Source organism: Pongo abelii, chromosome 2 (genome assembly GCF_028885655.2).
Source record: "Pongo abelii isolate AG06213 chromosome 2, NHGRI_mPonAbe1-v2.0_pri, whole genome shotgun sequence".
In the NCBI taxonomy this organism is placed as follows: Eukaryota; Metazoa; Chordata; class Mammalia; order Primates; family Hominidae; genus Pongo; species Pongo abelii.
The window spans coordinates 120,781,983-120,801,245 of record NC_085928.1 but is presented as its reverse complement, the minus strand read 5'-3'; the positions used below and the strand labels follow the sequence as shown (position 1 = coordinate 120,801,245).

Here is a 19,263-nt window from a genome sequence, read left to right as displayed (position 1 = left end):
TAGTGTTATAAAAATAGGAGCTTTTAGGTCTGTCTGATGCGAATATATGTGCTTCTGAGGAAAGAATCTCCTGGAATTCTGTTCATGTCATTCTTCAGTCACTTCTGGGGCTCATGTAGAGCAATGGTTTGTGTTTTTTTGGACTTCATTTTATGTCAGTAGGATCTATTGACTGATTAATCTGCCGTGTCCTTCCCTTTGACTTTTTCAGAATTAGGAAGGAAACTGCACAATTCAGGAATTATTAGTCTCAGTTTATGTGCTTTAAAAATTATTTGCACAAGTTACATTTGCATGTAAAAGTTGCAAATGCTGTTTTGATTAAATGTTAATTACATGAATGTCAACTTTATTTTCTCCTTAAAGGCTAGATGTTGAAAATGCTGATAATTTCTTATAGTTTTATTTTGGAGATTGGATAAAGATTTTAAAATTAGTGATACTTTTAAATTTTAAAATAGTTATAAGAAAAGTACTTTAAACATTCTTGTACTAAAGTTTTTACAGGTGAAATAATTATATGTTGAGATTTCCTTTAAAATATTCCTGGAAAAAAAGTGTAGGTGGCTGGAGGCAGGGCAAGTTGGGAGGTAGATGAACTAAGAAGGGCAAAAGACTAAAGCTGCTGATGGATATACTGGAGTTCATTCTTTTTATTCTCTTTAGTTTTTCTGTATGTTTGAAAATTTCCCTAATCAAGAATTTAGAAATTTTTGTATTAGATTGCAATAAATAATTTAAATGAGGTTTATTTCTTTCTAATCTTTGTATGTGATAATACATATTTCAGGAGCAGAGAGAGAGTTTTTTAATAAAGTAAACATTTAATATTCATGTAGCATACAGAAAAGTGAACAAATCATGGGTATAGCTTGAATCTTACAAAGTGAATATGCCTGTATAACCACCACCGAGATAAATAAATAAAATATTAACCCATCCCCCAAAATAACCATTCTCCTACTTTTGTCATCATGGAATAGTTTTTAATTTCATCTTCTAGGAAACCTGTAGTACTTACTTTTATTTCCCTTTCTTCACTTGGCTTATTTGACAAGCATCTACTACTTATTTTGTTCCGTTAAAGTCATTGTGTGTTTATAAAGATGAATAAGATAGTGTTTATGATTACCAAGGCAGAATGACCATTTGAAATATCCCAGTGCCAGTATTTTACTTTTTTAAAATTTCAATGTAAAAGGAGAAGGAAAGGAAGTTGGGTGGTTATAGGAGATAATATTTTGTGCTTTTGTCCTTTTTTTCATGGTGGATTTTTCTTCAAAGAAGACTTAATATTTAATGAGATTCAGGAAGGTAACATAATTTTCTGTTTTCTTTCATTCTATCCAGATCTGCTTGACATTTACCTGGAAGGATGCTTTTGATAAAGGTTCACTTTTTGGAGGCTCTGTAAAACTGGGTATGTAATTTTTAATAAAAGTGATAGGAAAATTGGTCTAACTACTTTGCGTTGTTTTTAGTTTTTAAGATTGTTAATCCTAATGACTCTTTGTAAATACTAAAGTTTTTTACATCTCATTCTCTTTTTAACTTCAACTTTTAATGCAATTTTGAAATATTTGTAGAGAGCCCATGCCTTGCCAGGCACTGTCCTAGTTATAAAAATGAATAAAACCGATGTACTTAGTTGTTGGGAAGATAGTTGATCATTTAAAAGTGTAATATGTAATATCAGCCTATGAACAAACTCATGGAAGCATATATGAGGAAGAAAGTAATTCTACCTTTTGAAAGCAGACAATGTTTGAGTTAGGCCTTGAAGGATGGATTTGTAGAAAATAATATTACAGATACAAAATCATAACCATAGGTCAGAAGGGTGAGGACATTTGATCTACCAGCTCCAGCAAGATAACCTCTCTGTGCCTTAATTTTCTTATCTGTGAAATGGAGATAATACTGTTTATCTCATTGGATTATTATTATTTTTTTTGAGACAGAGTTTTGCTCTTGTTGCCCAGGATGGAGTGCAGTGGCACGATCTTGGCTCACTGAAACCTCTGCCTATTGGGTTCAAGTGATTCTCGTATCCTCCTGCCTCAGCTGGGATTACAAGCACCCACCACCACACCCGGGTAATTTTTTTAGTAGAGACGGGGTTTCACCATGTTGGCCAGGCTGGTCGCGAACTCCCGACCTCAGGTGATCCACCCGCCTCGGCCTCCCAAAGTGCTGGAATTACAGGTGTGAGCCCCTGGCCTATTCCATTGGATTCTTATGTGGATTAAATGAGTGAATACATGTAAAGTCCTAAGAACAGTGCTTTATTAGCTGTAATGAATAATTATATTATTATATAACATTGTAATGTATATGTGATATATGTATATTTTATGTATATATGTATATACAATGTATATATGATATATGTATTATATGTATATATGTATTATATGTGCACCTATAATGTGTATCATATGCGCACCTATAATGTGTATCATATGCGCACCTATAATGTGTATCATATGCGCACCTATAATGTGTATCATATGCGCACCTATAATGTGTATCATATGCGCACCTATAATGTGTATCATATGCGCACCTATAATGTGTATCATATGCGCACCTATAATGTGTATCATATGCGCACCTATAATGTGTATCATATGCGCACCTATAATGTGTATCATATGCGCACCTATAATGTGTATCATATGCGCACCTATAATGTGTATCATATGCGCACCTATAATGTGTATCATATGCGCACCTATAATGTGTATCATATGCGCACATATGTGTATCATATATGCATGTATGTATATGTGTATATAATGTGTATTATATGTATATATGTAAGTATATATAATATATATTATATACATATATCTATATACTTACATATACACATATATAATATATATTTGTATACATATATACATACATATATACATTTATGTGTATGTATAGTATATATAATATGTATACTATATGTATATATTCATATACATATATGTATATTATATATACACATATATGTATATTATATATACGCAGATAATATGTATATTTTATATACACATATAATATGTATATTTTATATACACATGTATATTATATATACACATATGTATATTTTATATACACATGTATATTTTATATACACATATATGTATATTTTATATACACATATATGTATATTTTATATACACATATATGTATATTTTATATACACATATGTATATTTTATATACATATATGTATATTTTATATACACATATATGTATATTTATATACACATATATGTATATTTTATATACACATATACTATGTATATTTTATATACACATATACTATGTATATTTTATATACACATATACTATGTATATTTTATATACACATATACTATGTATATTTTATATACACATATACTATGTATATTTTATATACACATACTATGTATATTTTATATACACATATACTATGTATATTTTATATACACATGTATATTTTATATAATATATAAGAAATATATGTATATATACACATGTATTATATATAAGTATGTATAATATGCCTTATGGTATATCCTTTTTATAGTATACATATACATTAAGATATGGTATAGTATTTACTATATACCTTATAAGATATAGATATATAATATGTATTATATAGTATGTGCATACCATATACATACATATATCTATATATCTTATATAAGGTTTATACTTATATTTAGGTGAGGAAATGGAAATATATATTTTATAGTAGATATTATATATAATGTTAATTTAATAATAATTATTGTTATGGCTTGTAACCATAGGTTGAATTGGGGATTATGGAGGGTGATGGTATTAGAAAGCAGATTGTGAAGAGTTGCAAATATTATGCTCCTGACTTTGTACTTTTCCCTCTTATATAATAATAGTGCATGTTTATTGGGCATTTATTTTACCCAGGTACTCTGGAAGGGACTTTATAAATAATCTTACTGAATTCTCCAGTAGCTTAATGAGGAAAAGGCACTATTATTGCCAGTTCAACAGACTGGTTTAGAAAGATTACGTGATTTTCTGAAGTCATATGGTTAGGATTTAATGAAGCTGGGATGTGAATCTAGAAGGTCTAACTCCCAGGACTAGAGAGAAATAGACCAGTTAGGAGACTGATGAGAGATGATGAGGTTAGACAAGCTAGTGTGTGTGAGTCACAGAAGAGAGGGATTTCAGACTTTTCAGAGGTGAAGTTGACTGAATTTGCTGACTTCCAGTCAGAAGGAAGAGTAGGAGTTGAGACTTGACTCTGAGATTTAATAAGTTGGTTTGACCTGTTGGATATTTATTCCTCTTAGTAGAAAGGTTGACTCTGATTTTTCTGTGTTATGTCTGGGTAGACATTTCTCTGGCATTTTGAAATAAAGGATTTAAAGCTCAGAAGAGAAAGAGATATACATTTGGAAACAATTATTAGGTGATAATAAATTTATTCCTTCTGGCAGATAATTGAGAAAAGTATCAAAGTCAGAGCTAAGTAATATAACATTCAGGAGAAATAGAGGAAGAGGTTCTGGGAATGAGGTTGAGAAAAAGCTTTCATATCTTACAGGAACCAGGGTAAAATAGAGATGTGAAGGAATGCCAGAAGAGTTTCAAAGGTGATGTGGTCCAGTGGTTCCCAAACCTGGCTGCGTATTAGTATTACCTGGGAAAAATGTTAAAGGTTTATCTTTAAAGATGAAGATACAGAGTGCCAGATGTGATAGGAGAAAGTTTTGGAGTAGGGCACTGGAATTAGTATCTTTGGAAATATCTCCGGGTGGCCGGGCGTGGTGGCTCACGCCTGTAATCCCAGCATTTTGGGAGGCCGAGGCGGGTAGATCACGAGGTCAGGAGTTTGAGATTATCCTGACCAACATGGTGAAATCCTGTCTCTACTAAAATACAAAATTAGCCAGGTGTAGTGGTGCACGCCTTGTAATCCCAGCTACTCAGGAGGCTGAGGCAGGAGACTCACTTGAACCTGGGAGGCAGAGGTTGCAGTGAACTGAGATTGTGCCATTGCACTCCAGCCTGGGTGACAGAGCGAGATTCCGTCTAAAAAAAAAAAAAAAGAAAATATCTCCAGGTAATTCTGATGATCATCCGAGGTCCAGGCTGGAACATCCTTGACAGAGTCATTGTGGCAGAACTCAAGTCATGTAAAGTTGGAGAAGTCACTGGATTTAGCAGAGAGAAGTTTCTCTTGGAGTATCCTGAAGAAGCATCAGATTGAGGGGTGAATGGGAGGTGAGGGAATGGAAACAGTAAATGTGGGTTGCTCATTTCAGGAAATCTACTGATTTGTAAAGTAAAAGTAAAAATCTACTGATCATTAAAGATTTGGGGACAAAGGGAGCGTCATTCTGAGAGGGAGCTAAGGTGAAGAAAAGGATTTTTAGTGTTGTTATGACTTAAGAAATTTGGTAGGCTGAGAATAAGGAGCAGATCGCAGGAGAACTAGGAGACACTTGAGTGATGAACTCAAGTATCCAGAAGAACTGGGAAGCAAAAAATTAGATCATAAACAGGAGGTGGTTCATCAAGGCATTTCTAGTAGCAAAAATTGGTAATTAAATGTCCTTCAGTAATGTCTTCGTTAAATAAAAGGCTACTTATTCATTTGAATATTGTGTACTTTTGGAATACTAAGAATAAAAATGCATATATGTATTTGTTGATATGTAAAGTTATATCAATGGAATATTGAATAAAAGGCCTGCCTTAGTTCAGAGTTGTTGCATTGTACAACTCTAGGTTCCCCTGAATTGGGCTCCTTGGGACACTCCTCATACAGAACCCAGAGTAATTCCTCCTCCCTCGAGTTGTGCATTCCAGGCAACTCGAGTGTGGTATAGTATCCACTTTGTGAAAAGTTATGTGTGTGAATGTTTATGTAGTTATTTGTGAGATACCAAAACATAATTTCTACTTAACTCTGGAAGATGAGATCTTGGGTGATTTTAAATTTTTTTTTGTAGTTAGGAAAAATTGTTTGAATTTTAGAAAGCTGTTATTTTCATTTTGAAAAACTTAGAGGCTGGAAGTGGTGGCTCGTGCCTGTAATCCCAGTACTTGGGAAGGCCGAGACAGGCGGATCACTTGAGCCCAGGAGTACAGGACCAGCTTGGGGAACAGATGAAACTCTGTCTCTACAAAAAATAAAAAAATTAGCCAGACATGGTGGCGTGTGCTTGTAGTCCTAGCTGTTTAGGGGGTTGAGGTGAGAGGATTGCTTGAGCCTGGGAGGTTGAGGCTGCAGTAAGCCATGATCACGCCACTGTACTTCAGCCTGGGTGACAGAGTGACACCTTGTCTCAAAAAAAAAGATAAAAGAAAAACTTAAAAGAGAGCAAGTAAGAAACAAGAATACAGTTAAATACTTAGAAAGTCATCTTTGAAAAAAGGAAAATTAAATATTGTTTTGAAAACCTGGTTTAAGTTTAGATGGATAGAAGAAAATAAAGGAAAAAAAGATAAAATAGCTCTTATATGTAAAATCTCATAAAAGCTCTTATACATGAGAAATTGTCAGAATAAAAGGAGAGACTACAGTCTGATATGATAATATTTATGGGCAACATAATAGACTGAGATATGTATCTGATATATAAACAGTTTACTTTTATTTCTTGTTTGGAATATATTTCATTCTTGTTTTTTTTTTTTTTTTTTTAGAACAGTCTTGCTCTGTTGCCCAGGGTGGATGGAGTGCAGTGGCATGATCTTGGCTCAAAGCAACCTCTGCCTCTGAGGTTCAAGTGATTCTCGTGCCACAGCCTCCTGAGTAGCTGGGATTACAGGCATGCACCACCACGCCTGGTGAATTTTTGTATTTTTAGTAGAGACAGGGTTTCACCATGTTGGCCAGGCTGGTCTCGAACTCCTGGCCTCAAGAGCTCCGCCCACCTTGGCCTCCCAAAGTGCTGGGATTACAGGTGTGAGGCACCACGCCTGGCTGATATTTAATTTTGTTCCTTGCTCTCTCCTGCCACACTGGCCTAATGTATATATTTATTGAATTAATTAAAATTATATTCAGAACTTGAAGGCATTGATCCCTTGCCTTTTTTTTTTTTTTTTTTTTTTTTTGATAGGGAGTCTCAGTCTGACGCTAGGCTGGAGTGTAGTGGCACGATCTCGGCTCACTGCAACCTCCACCTCCAAGGTTCAAGTGATTATCCTGCGTCAGCCTCCTGAGTAGCTGAGGCTACAGGCGCATGCCACCACGTCCAGCTAATTTTTGTATTTTTAATAAGAGACAGGGTTTCACCATGTTGGCCAGAATGGTCTTGTTCTCTTGACCTCGTGATTTGTCCGCCTCAGCCTCCCAAAGTGCTGAGATTACAGGCGTGAGCCACTGCACCTGGCCAATCCGTTGCCTTTTAGTATCTAGTGTTACTGAAGAAAAGTCTGATTTTTGTTATTTTATAAGTGATCTGTTTCTTTGCTCTTGGGAATATTTTTACAGTCTTCTCTTTATCTTTCATGTTTAGAAATCTCAAAAGACTTAATGGGATTTCATTTTATTCGTGTGTAGGGCATTTCTTTTTGGCCCTTTTAGTTTGAACACTTATATCTCCCTTAAGCTCTGGAAAGTTTTCTTATATTTCTTTGATAATTTTCTTGTCTCTTTTGTCTCTCTTTCTTTGGAATATTTTATTAGATGTTGGTTGTTCTGAGTTGTTCACTCATAATTTTTATATTTTTTCTTGACTTTATGTTCTTTCTGAGAGATTGCCTAGATATTAATTTTAAAACTTGAAAAAAAATTTTTTTCCTTCCTCCACCCTTAAAACTTTTGAAAAAAATTTAACAAGTTTTTAATTTTTAGGAGCTTTTTCTTATTAATTAAAAAAATCCTTTTCTTTTGTGGATGTGCCATCTTTGAATCTCTTTAAGGAATGCTAATTGTGATCTTTGGAATATTATCTTTTATGACTGGAATTGTCTTTATTTATTTTGGGCTTAGTTTTTCAGTTCACATTGCTCTTCCTTTATTTTGCTGCAGGCTTTTTTCACAACCTGGTTATTTTAGATTTTCCATATGTTTAATAAAGTAGGTTAGAGTAGCTGGTGTTTATGTCTGCTTTAGTTTAGAATGAGGAGACTAGAACTGGTTTGGAAGCAAGTTGAAAACTGGCCTTTATTACCTAGGAGGCCACCAAAGTACTATAACAAGGAGGGCTTTACTTTATGGTACTACTCTGTGGCACAAACATACAAATGTAGTGTTGTTCTGATTCTCCTAGATTGGTTTGTTCAGTGTTTTTTGTAAGGAGCCTTATTTTGCCTGGTGGTCAATGCCTTGTACATTATGCAAGATCTTGAATTCCAAAGTGATTGAATTCTGTGAGTAATAGGGATCTATTGTAGATTCTTTTTTGAAAGTTATTTTTCAGTTGCGATGCAATATACACAATATGCCTTCTTAACCATTTTAAGTGTACACTTCAGTGGTATTAAGTACATTTACATTATTGTGCAAACATCGTCTCGAGAACTCTTTTTCACTTTACAAAACAAACTCTGCCCAGTAAATGATAACTTCACAGCCTGGGGGCGGTGGCTCATGCTTGTAATCCCAGCATTTTGGGAGGCCGAGGTGGGAGGATTGCTTGAACCAACGAGTTCAAGACCAGCCTAGGCAACATAGTGAGTCCCTGTCTCTACAAAAGATACAAAAATTAGCCGGGTGTGGTGGCCTGTGCCTGTAGTCCCAGCTACTCAGGAGGCTGAGGCAGGAGGATTGATTGAGCCCAAGAGGTAGAGGCTGCAATGAGTGTGATTGCACTAGTGCACTCCAGCCTGGGTGACAGAGTGAAACCCTGTCTCAAAAGAAAAAATACAATTATAATGTCCCATTCTTCCCTCCCCCCTCAACCCTTGGCAACTAGCATTCTTTCAGTCTCTGAATTTAACTGTAGGTACCTCGTACAAGTAGAGTCATAGACTGCATTTAAAAAAAATTTCACAACATGAAATTTATTATCTTAATCATTTTTAAGTGTACAGTTCACTAGTGTTGGGTGTATTTCACATTGTTATAAAATACATCTCCAGAACTTTTTCATCTAGCAAATCTGAAATAATGTACTGATTGAACAACAGTCCCCCTCCCCCCACCACCATCCCTGATAACCATCATTCTGATTTCTGTCTCTGAATTTGATTACTCTAGGTAACTCATATAAGTGGAATCATACAATATTTGTCTTTTTGTGACTGACTTATTTCATTTAGCTTAATGTCCTCAAGATTCATCCGTGTTATAGCATATGATTTCCTTCTTGTTTAAGGCTCACTAATATTCCATTGTATGTATATACCACGTTTTGTTTATATATTCATCAGATCACAGACACTTGGGTTGCTTTCATGTTTGGCTTTGTGAATAATGCTGCTGTGAACATGGGCATACGTATAGCCCTTTGAGACTCTGCTTTCATTTTTTTGGGGGTGTATACCCAAAAGTGGCATTGCTGGATAAAATAGCAGTTCTATTTTTAATACTTTGAGGACCCACCATATTGTTTTCCACAGCAGTTGCACTTTTTTTAATTTTAATTTTTTATTTTGAGACAGGGTCTCGCTCTGTCGCTCAGGCTGAAATATAGTGGCATGATCATAGCTCACTGCAGCCTTGAACTCCTGGGCTCTAGTGGTCCTCCTGCCTCCGAGTAGCTAGGACTATAGACATGCACCACCATACCTGGCTGTTTAAAAACAATTTTTTTTTTTTGTAGAGATGGGGTCTTGCTGTGTTGCTCAGGCTGACCTCAAACTCTTGGCTTCAAGAGATCCTCCTGCCTCAGCCTACTAAAGTGCTGAGATTACAGGAGTGAGCCACCATGCCCAACCACGAGTTTGCGTTCCCGCCAACAGTACAGGAAAGTTCCAGTTTGTCTATATCTTCATCAGTGCTTATTTTCTGTTTGTTTTTTAATAGGAGCTATCCTAAGTGGATGCGAGGTGTGTAGATTTTTTTTTTTTTTTTTTTTATCAGAGTTGGGTTTTAGCCCAGCTAATCTGCTAGCCCGTTGAGAAATGTATTTGCATGAGGGAGTAAAGCATAAGGCCAGCTAGGAGGTAATTGCATTGACTTAGATTTGTCGTAATGAGGAACTGGTTTGATTGTGGTGGGACAATGTGATTTTGAGAGGTGATGGAAAAATGGAAATAATTCATTCAAATTTAAGAAACTGAGAGAAATGACATGAAAATGACTTTTACATTTGAATTTGATTGTAATAGAAATGTGGAAGTAAAGGGAAGGAGAGAAAGAATAACTTACTGTTCTTTAGCGTTTTAGGTGATGGGAATATTGTGGAAATAAACGCCTGTAAGGGCAGCTTGAAATATGGGAGCATGTGACAGCAAGAAAACAGGTCTGGAAACTTGTTTTTGTGAGAGTCAGTGGGATGATAGAGGTCATAGTATTTCTCTTTGAAACATTTGTTTTCTTTAGAAAAAATAATCTGATGAATTTTTCCTTCTCAATTTTTTACAGCTCTTGCAAGCTTAGGATATGAAAAGAGCTGTGTGTTGTTCAATTGTGCAGCCTTAGCTAGCCAAATTGCAGCAGAACAGAACCTGGATAATGATGAAGGATTGAAAATCGCTGCTAAGCATTACCAGGTATGCGGAAAAGTAGTTACTACAATAATGATCAACACTAAATTGGATTAAGTGGAAAATAATTTGCATTTAGGTTTATAGATACTTCTTATGCAACAGATGTTTTCTTAAACGAAGGCACTTTTAAAATGAATTGATTCTTACTTTTGAAGCCCTTAGATAAACTGTCTATAGACCAGGTCTGTTATTCCTCATTGTTTTATACCCAGCGCCTAGCACAGTGCCTGGCACATAATAGAGGCTCAATAATTGTTGGTTGAAGAAATTATGAAATGTCTGAGATTTCGTCTCAGGCATTTAGGGTAAATCCATTTTAAATAAATTACCTAATTAAAAAAAATTTGTACATTATTTTCATATGTTTTCTTAGAGTGAGACACACTTGAAATTTCACTGTTGTTACAAAAATAAAGACAAGAAATTGGCAAGAAAATAAAATTTTAACTTTGAGACTTGTGGAGAGGTCATATTTAAATATGGTCAGACACATAATGTTCATAAGTTGCCTAATCTGTTTTACGTACTGATCATTTACTAATATGGCATATTATTTTGTGGCAGTTTATTTTATTTTATTTTATTTAATTAATTTATTTATTTTTTTTGAGACGGAGTCTTGCTCTGTCGCCCAGGCTGGAGTGCAGTGGCGCAATCTCGGCTCACTGCAAGCTCCGCCTCCCAGGTTCACGCCATTCTCCTGTCTCAGCCTCCTGAGTAGCTAGGACTACAGGCATCCACCACCTTGCCCGGCTAATTTTTTTTGTATTTTTAGTAGAGATGGGGTTTCACCGTGTTAGCCAGGATGGTCTTGATCTCCTGACTTCATGATCCACCCACCTTGGCCTCCCAAAGTGCTGGGATTACAGGTGTGAGCCACCATGCCCGGCCAGCAGTTGTTTATTATTTATTCAGCTTTTTTTTGTTTTGGTTAAAAGAACAGTAAATGATTACTGTTAAGTAATATATATATATAATCATTGTTGTCATTTTATATTACTTTCTAATTTACAAAGTGTTTTCATGTACATTATTCGACTCTCAGATAAACCTTGTGATGTATGTCATATAATGTCATTCCCATTGTACATATGAGGAGACTAAAGGTCTGAAGTCCTAATAAAGCAGTCCATTTGGGTTTCAGTAGTTCTGATTCCAAATTTCATGTAATTCCAAATGTCCTTCTACTGTTTCACCCCCAAACCTCCCATGAAATTTGCTTGTCTCAGAGGTAGTCTGCTTTTTCCTGTTGTTTATGTTTAGGAAAGAGGTGAGTGATGCTATTCTGAGAAAGTAAAAGGAAAATATACCTTAAGCAAACAACATGCTCCAAATTGTGGCTTGCCTTACAGTTTTGAATGGGCATAGATAACAAACATAATGCATACGCTATTTCTTTTTGAGGCTATACATGGCAAATATTTTAAAATGTGAAAACGAGCTGGGCGTGGTGGCTCACACCTGTAACCCCAGCACTTTGGGAGGCCGTGGTATGCGGATCACGAGGTCAGGAGTTCCAGACCAGCCTGGGCAACATGGTGAAACCCTGTCTGTACTAAAAATAGAAAAATTAGCTGAGTGTGGTGGTGGGCGCCTGTAGTCTGAGCTACTTGGGAGGCTGAGGCAGGAGAATCTCTTGAACCCAGAAGGCGGAGGTTGCAGTGAGCTGAGATTATGCCATTGCACTCTAGTCTGGGCGACAAGGGCAAGACTCTGTCTCAAAATAAATAAAATAAAGTAGTGAAAACGAAGTAAAATTTTATTTAGCTTTTGGTTAACTGTAACTCAGTTAGTTGGTATATGAGATTTTAGAAAGGTCATTCTGAATTATGAAAGAAACATTCCATTCTGTGAGGGTTCACAGCAGGGCACCTGGTATCATGGAAAGATAACTGGTGGTATTAGACCTAGGTCCTTGTCTAGGCTGCTTGCCACTCAGAAGTTTTGTGCCGTTGGGCAAGTTCTTTAACCTCTCTAGTACCTCCAGTTCCTTATCTGTAAATGAGAGACTCAGACACCTTGCTGTTCTAGACTTTGATTCACTAGTTTACTAAACAAGTTCAGTTGTTCATTCCTAGCAGATACTCTGGTCTTATAATACTTAGTGACTGCAGAAACATGCTGTTCATTTTAATACATTTGACTTTGAGTTTTCTCTGTGTTGTCTATTTATCTAACTCATGACACCTTTTATTTTTCTTTTTTGAGATGGAGTCTCGCTCTGTTGCCCAGGCAGGAGTACAATGGTGTGATCTTGGCTCACTGCAACCTCCGCCTCCTGGGTTCAAGTGATTCTCCTGCCTCAGCCTCCCGAGCAGCTGGGATTACAAGTGTGTGCCATCACGCCCAGCTAATTTTTGTATTTTTAGTAGAGACGGGGTTTCATCATGTTGGCCAGGCTGGTCTTGAACTCCTGACCTCAGGTAATCCGCCCACCTCACCCTTCCAAAGTGCTGGGATTACAGGCGTGAGCCACCACACCCGGCCAACTCGTGACACCTTTTAATCCCAGACTGATTTATTTCTTTTTCTTAGTATAATTTGTTTCATAAAAGCAAAGTTATTTTAGTATTAACAAAATATAATTGAGATGAAAAATCTGATGGGGAACATTTCACTAGCGAGCTCTGAAGGCCAGACAGAAATCACTAACAATGGGTAGTAATGCTGTTCCTCAGAGGACTAGATGTATGTACTATCTGGGGTGTCCCCTAACTACGGCATGTTTAATTATTTGAAAGATGAATTTGTTTGGGACCAAAGCAAGAGCATTGCAGTACTAAAAATATTTTAATGTTTATCCCTGCCTCTATTCTCATGTTAATTTTGAGGAAGTATATCTAAAAATAGTTTAATCAGATTGTTCCATTAGTTTACTTTGTTTTTCCTTGTAATTTACTTTTAATCTTTGTTAAATCTCTTGTTACGCTATAGAGTTTTAGAAAGATAACCTTATTGTCTGTAGGTCAGATGTTTTAGATTGGTTTTGCATAATATAAAAATTTAAATATATTAACTCTTCACTGAGTTAACATTTGAAATGACTTTTATATGTAACAGTAGGAAATTAAGTCTTGCTGAGTTCCTATAGATTTTAAAGAAATTCTTTTTCCCCCCTTTAGTTTGCTAGTGGTGCCTTTTTACATATTAAAGAGACGGTTTTATCTGCCTTAAATCGAGAGCCTACCGTGGACATATCTCCAGATACTGTTGGGACCCTCAGTCTTATTATGCTGGCACAGGCTCAAGAAGTATTTTTTTTAAAAGCCACAAGAGGTAACTCCAATTTGTCTTTTTGTTGCATGTGAAAAGAAGTGATAAGGCTTTTAAATTAAGAAAGTGATTAGAATATAATATGTTCAATGTCGAGCTTTCCTTCTTGAACTTGATACAGGAATTATGGAAAATTTTCAGCTATCCTTTTCTGAATTTGTGGCACAAATTTACATTTAAGAATGTAGGCTGTGTTTGAAGTCATGAAATGGATCTTCAGTAATTGTCTTTAAACACTGCATTCTGGGATAGTATTTATGTATGTTTTTAACATGTCAGACATTTATTCGCAAATATTTATTGAGTACTTACTCTGTGCCAGTCACTGTTCTAGTTTCTAGATAAATGGAGTTAGAAAACAACCTTATGTTTTGGTGATGGGAGAGATGATAAGCAAGAATTAAGTAGACAGGATAATTTCATAAATAATTGCTATAAGATTTCAGTAATAATTGCTATAAAAAATAAGAAAGAATTATATGATAGTGGCTGGTGGTATGGTTATGGGATAGGGATGTAGGGGAAGCTGGGCTAATTTTAGATTCATTAGTCAAGAAGGCTTTCTTTCAGGAGGTCCTCTTTAAAGTAGACCTAAATGACAAGAAGGAGTCATCCAGGCACAGTCCCTGGCCCTGGGAATGAGGGAATAAGAATAATTCTTATAAGCCATATAAGTTAGCATGAGAGATTGAAATACGGGCTGAATATGTAATATGGGCTGAAACTGAAAATAAGAGATAAGTCATCATGTGGAAGAAATAGGAATTGGAATACTTTTATAATAACAGCTTATATTGAGGTAGAATTTATATACACTAAAGTTCACCCTTCTAAGTATACAACATAAGATTTTTAGTATATTCATAGAGTTTTGATTACCACTATCTTATTTTAGAACATTACCATCATCCCAAAAAGAAGCTGTGTACCCATTAGCAGTCACCCCTCACTCCCCTTTCCCCCACTGCTGGCAACCACTAATCTATTTTGTCTGTTCTAAATTTTGTGCAGAAAATGTGATTTCATCAAGAAAGATGTTTTAAGATGCGTGTACATACTTGTGATCTCAGTTTTTATACTGAGACATGTCAGATTAGCTCATATTTATTTTAATTGTAATGGTTAACTTCATATTGTATTCCAGATAAAATGAAAGATGCCATCATAGCTAAATTGGCTAATCAGGCTGCAGATTATTTTGGTGATGCTTTCAAACAGTGTCAATACAAAGATACTCTCCCCAAGGTCAGTTATTGTTTTTATGAACACTTGCTTACTTTGCATGTGGAAATATTTAGACTTTTTTATGTATAAGAAGCAAGTTGAAATTTATAAAGAAATTTGAAGTTTTAATAGAGTTATCTGAAGTATATAGTAGAAATAGTTTTTTTTTTTTTTTTTTTTTAATTTAAGATGCATGAACAATTCTTTTATGTTTAGGGGATGCCTTTGTCTTTACCTTTTACTAAACTTGTTTTTCCAAGCTAGAACTCTTTCTGGAAAATGTTGACCATCTGTTTTCAATACTTTTATCAAATCAAGGCATTGTGTAGTTCTGAATCATTGGTGATTTGGTACAAGCGTGTATACTTACTTGAGCATGTTGATTATTCACACTTTTAATTATTGTCCTGTTTTCTTAAAGATGAGCCTTAAAGCGCAAAAACAGACATAAAGAAAAAAGGAAAAGAAAACTTAACAAATTCATCTGATACTTTGATTAGAATTCAGTTTTGCCAACAGGGATAAAAAATTGGGCTGCTAATGGACAGCTAAGGAAAAGCAACCATCTTAAACCACATATCACAGGAAGTATAATGTTTTAATGTAAACCTTTCTGAAGTGACAATTGAAAAGACTATTCAGTGATGATCATTTGTTAATGACAAAGCAAATCACTAGTAAATATGGAATGATTAGTAAAGAAAACTTAAAGATTGAGTGAAATATATGTTTCAACTACTTCCTTCAGAAATGTTCAAGGAATTAGTTTCATCATATGGTATCTGTTACATGATTTTTTTTGGTAGGGGAATTTATTGTTTTATAAGTCATATTCAGGAATCTTTGTACATTAAAAAATTGCAGACAACTTGGGGGTGAAGTAAAAATGCACATAAGTGCATTAACAGTACTTATTACTCAGAAAATGATCAATAAGGAATTAATGTGACGATTCCTGGGGATTTAAGATACACCAAGAGCCTAGTAGAAATTTGCCCAGGACTCTTGGTTATTAACAGCCTTCCTCTTAAAAAGAGACTTGGGATCTCCTCTCATGTTTTTTTCATCTGAAAGACCTCATGTTCAGCTGCACAGTGTTCCGTTACATCCTGTTGGGCCATTAGTTCAGTCCTGTCATGGAGAGAAGAAAGTCACCTACAAAGACTTGGAAGCTACCTCTGCAGCATTCCTGGTATTCCTTGAAAATCTCCTGTTTCAGAACCAAGTTGCTCCAGCCTTACCCTGAGAACTGGCATGAGTGTAGTTTGAAATTTAGATGTCTTTTATTTTTTCCTTTTTACTAATAAAGCTCATAAGGTATTTTCATATTCTAGTTATAAAACTGAAAAGTCTGCAAGTAGTGATCCAGGAAGGTAGGAAATTATTCCCTGGGAGACAGGAAAGCACACAAGGTAGTAATTCAGTTTTTGATTCTCTTACATTTTTTGTTTAGATAGTGATTGTCTAGCCTAATTCCTTGGATTTTTTTAATATCATATACTTCCTAAAAGCAGTGAGGTTACAGGTTAGATTTTGACGTTTTGGAAGAGCCACTACTAGTATAATTGCTTTCCTGCTTTATGTCTTTGGATCTTTTGAAATTAATTTTGACTGGAATTATTTTCAAAACAAATAGGCAAAATAACACTTTATCATTATCACTGGTCATATACTTAGTGCATTTGTCTATGATATGTTTTTGAGTATATGATACTGAAATATTAGTGTTATCTATGATACTAAATCATTTTTATATGGCTAAAATCATCTTTAGTAAGAACCCTCTTAGGATATGAATTTATGAGAATTTACTGTCTTTTTTTTAAAACATGATGAAACAGTCATCTATAGAGCAATTTCATTAGTATATGTGAGTAATGATGGTTTAGTTAACTCTACAGGCTGGGTAAGGGCTCATAAGAAAGCTTCTAAAGCCCTGTGCTTGGTGTTCCTCTGTGAATGTCCATTCTACTTCTCTTTCTAATAATGCATGCTTTTCTTTCTTTTTGTAAACAAAATGTTGACTTCATGGCTCAATTAAAGAGAATTGTAAAAACCTAAATTGGCTTCAGTTAACAGTTAAAAAAAACCCCTTCAATTGGAAGAAAAAAAATTTAATTCATAGATTTCAATCCACACAAAATCATGTTGTCTTCTCTGTTTACACCTAATGACTAACCTTAATCTCTAAACCATTAATGGGGTGATTCTAATTTCTGTCTTCTTTTCCTTTTTCTTCCTGCATCCCATGTTGTCTGTGGTGGTTTGTGTGGTTGGACTCTCCCCTGGTCAGTATTTTTATTTCCAGGAGGTGTTCCCTGTCTTGGCTGCCAAGCACTGTATCATGCAGGCCAATGCTGAGTACCATCAGTCTATCCTGGCAAAACAGCAGAAGAAATTTGGAGAAGAAATTGCAAGGTTACAGGTGAGTCTCTTGGTAATAAATATTTAAGTAAGTAACTTGGATCTCTCTTTTTTTTCCTAGTGAGATTTCCAAGTTTGCCCATAAAAACGTTTCCCGTTCATCACCCCTATCAGCAGCGACAAGTGATTGTTTTTATCTTTAGACTTTACTGCATGTTTTTTTGAGGTCTCATATTTTATCTAAAAAATTGATGCAAAATTTGCATTCAATTCTCTTTTTTATCCATGTTTATTTTAATGTAAAAATAATTCTAAATTAATTGCCATCTCCAGATTGTTTTTGTCTTTAGACTTTACTGCATGGTTTATTGAGGTCTCATATTTTATCTGAAAAATTCATGCAAAATTTGCATTCAGTTCTCTTTTTTATTCATGTTTATTTTAGTGTAAAAAAAATTCTAAATTAATTGCCATGCTCCAGGAGTATGTGTAGTGTTTAACTTGTGGCCTGTTCTTTGTCTAAACTGGGGCATATACTTCCACAACTTGAGAAGGACAGTGGAGAGATGTGTGTGCATATATCTATCTATCTGTCTGTCTGTCTATCTATCTATCTATCTATCTATCTTGTGAACAGCAGAGTACCTTCTATGCAGTTGTGTTCATACTGTTGGTATTGGGGTTGTCAGAAACTTGCTGTGACATTATGGCACCTGAGGCAACTTGCCAGCAGGAGCAAGAGCTGTTTGTATGAGTTGTTTGTGTTTTGAGTATTGGTAGACAGAGGATAGAAAGATGACTTATGGCATTTGAGTTAGGGAAGTTTAAATATGTACTGATTTTTAGAAGATACTATGGATGTCTTGGTTCATTTTGTGCTATTATAGCAGAATACCACAGACTGGGTAATTGATAAAGAACAGAAATTTGTCACAATTCTGAAGGCTGAGAAGTCCAATATCAAGGTGCTGGCACCTGGTGAGGGCCTTTGTGTTGTGTTACCCGTGGTGAAATGTAGAAGGGCAAGAGAGTGCTAGTGAGTGAGAGAGAGCAAGAGGGAGCCGAACTGCTCAGTGAAGCCCCTCTCTTGATAACTAACCCTCTCCCGTGATAATGACATTTATCTATTCATGAGGGCAGAGCCCTCTTGACCTAATCACCTCTTATTATGCCCCTACGTCCCAACACTTTGGGATTGGGAACACATGAACTTTGGGGGACACATTCAGACCATAACAATGGAAATGTCGTTTAGGAGGTTCAGATTAATTAATTAGCCTTTTCATGGGAAAACATTTCACAGTGACCAAATCAGAGAAAGACTTTTTAAAAAAGTCAGATCCAGATGTGTCTGGGGCTTCACTTTGATTACAGTAACTTAGATTTATATATACAAATGATTCTGAACAAGGAATTTGTGGGAAGGATTCTTTTTTTTAAGGCTAGCATATTTAAATTATAAGTTTAGTTTCTTTATTTTCTGGTTTCTGGGACTATTAGATTTAGGTAAGCCCATATTTAGTCTCTATAATAAATCAGTCAGAGAAAGAACTCCTTTTGAAATTTAATCTCATTTTTAAGTACCCCTGAAAAAGGAAACTATTTCAAATTCACACAATGGGAGGGAGGTAAAGACTTTTCCTCAGTTATAGACACATAGATTTTGCAGCTTTAGTTTTACAGCTTTAGTTATAGGTTAAAGTTAAGACAGAAGTTGGGTGTGATGGCACCTGCCTGTAGTCCAGCTACTTGGGAGGTTGAG

At 35.4% G+C, this 19,263-nt stretch overlaps 1 protein-coding gene across 2 annotated transcripts in view; it reads left to right on the top strand.

Annotated features, from left to right (window-relative positions):
• The window catches only part of PDCD6IP (programmed cell death 6 interacting protein), a 70,970-nt gene that overhangs the window by 14,302 nt on the left and 37,405 nt on the right, over positions 1 to 19,263 (top strand). The window contains 5 exon segments of one of the 2 annotated variants that reach the window (NM_001132133.1): positions 1,351 to 1,420; positions 10,516 to 10,643; positions 13,763 to 13,916; positions 15,058 to 15,158; positions 17,446 to 17,562. In NM_001132133.1, the coding sequence (NP_001125605.1) occupies positions 1,351 to 1,420; positions 10,516 to 10,643; positions 13,763 to 13,916; positions 15,058 to 15,158; positions 17,446 to 17,562 (570 nt within the window). 2 annotated transcript variants of the gene reach the window in all.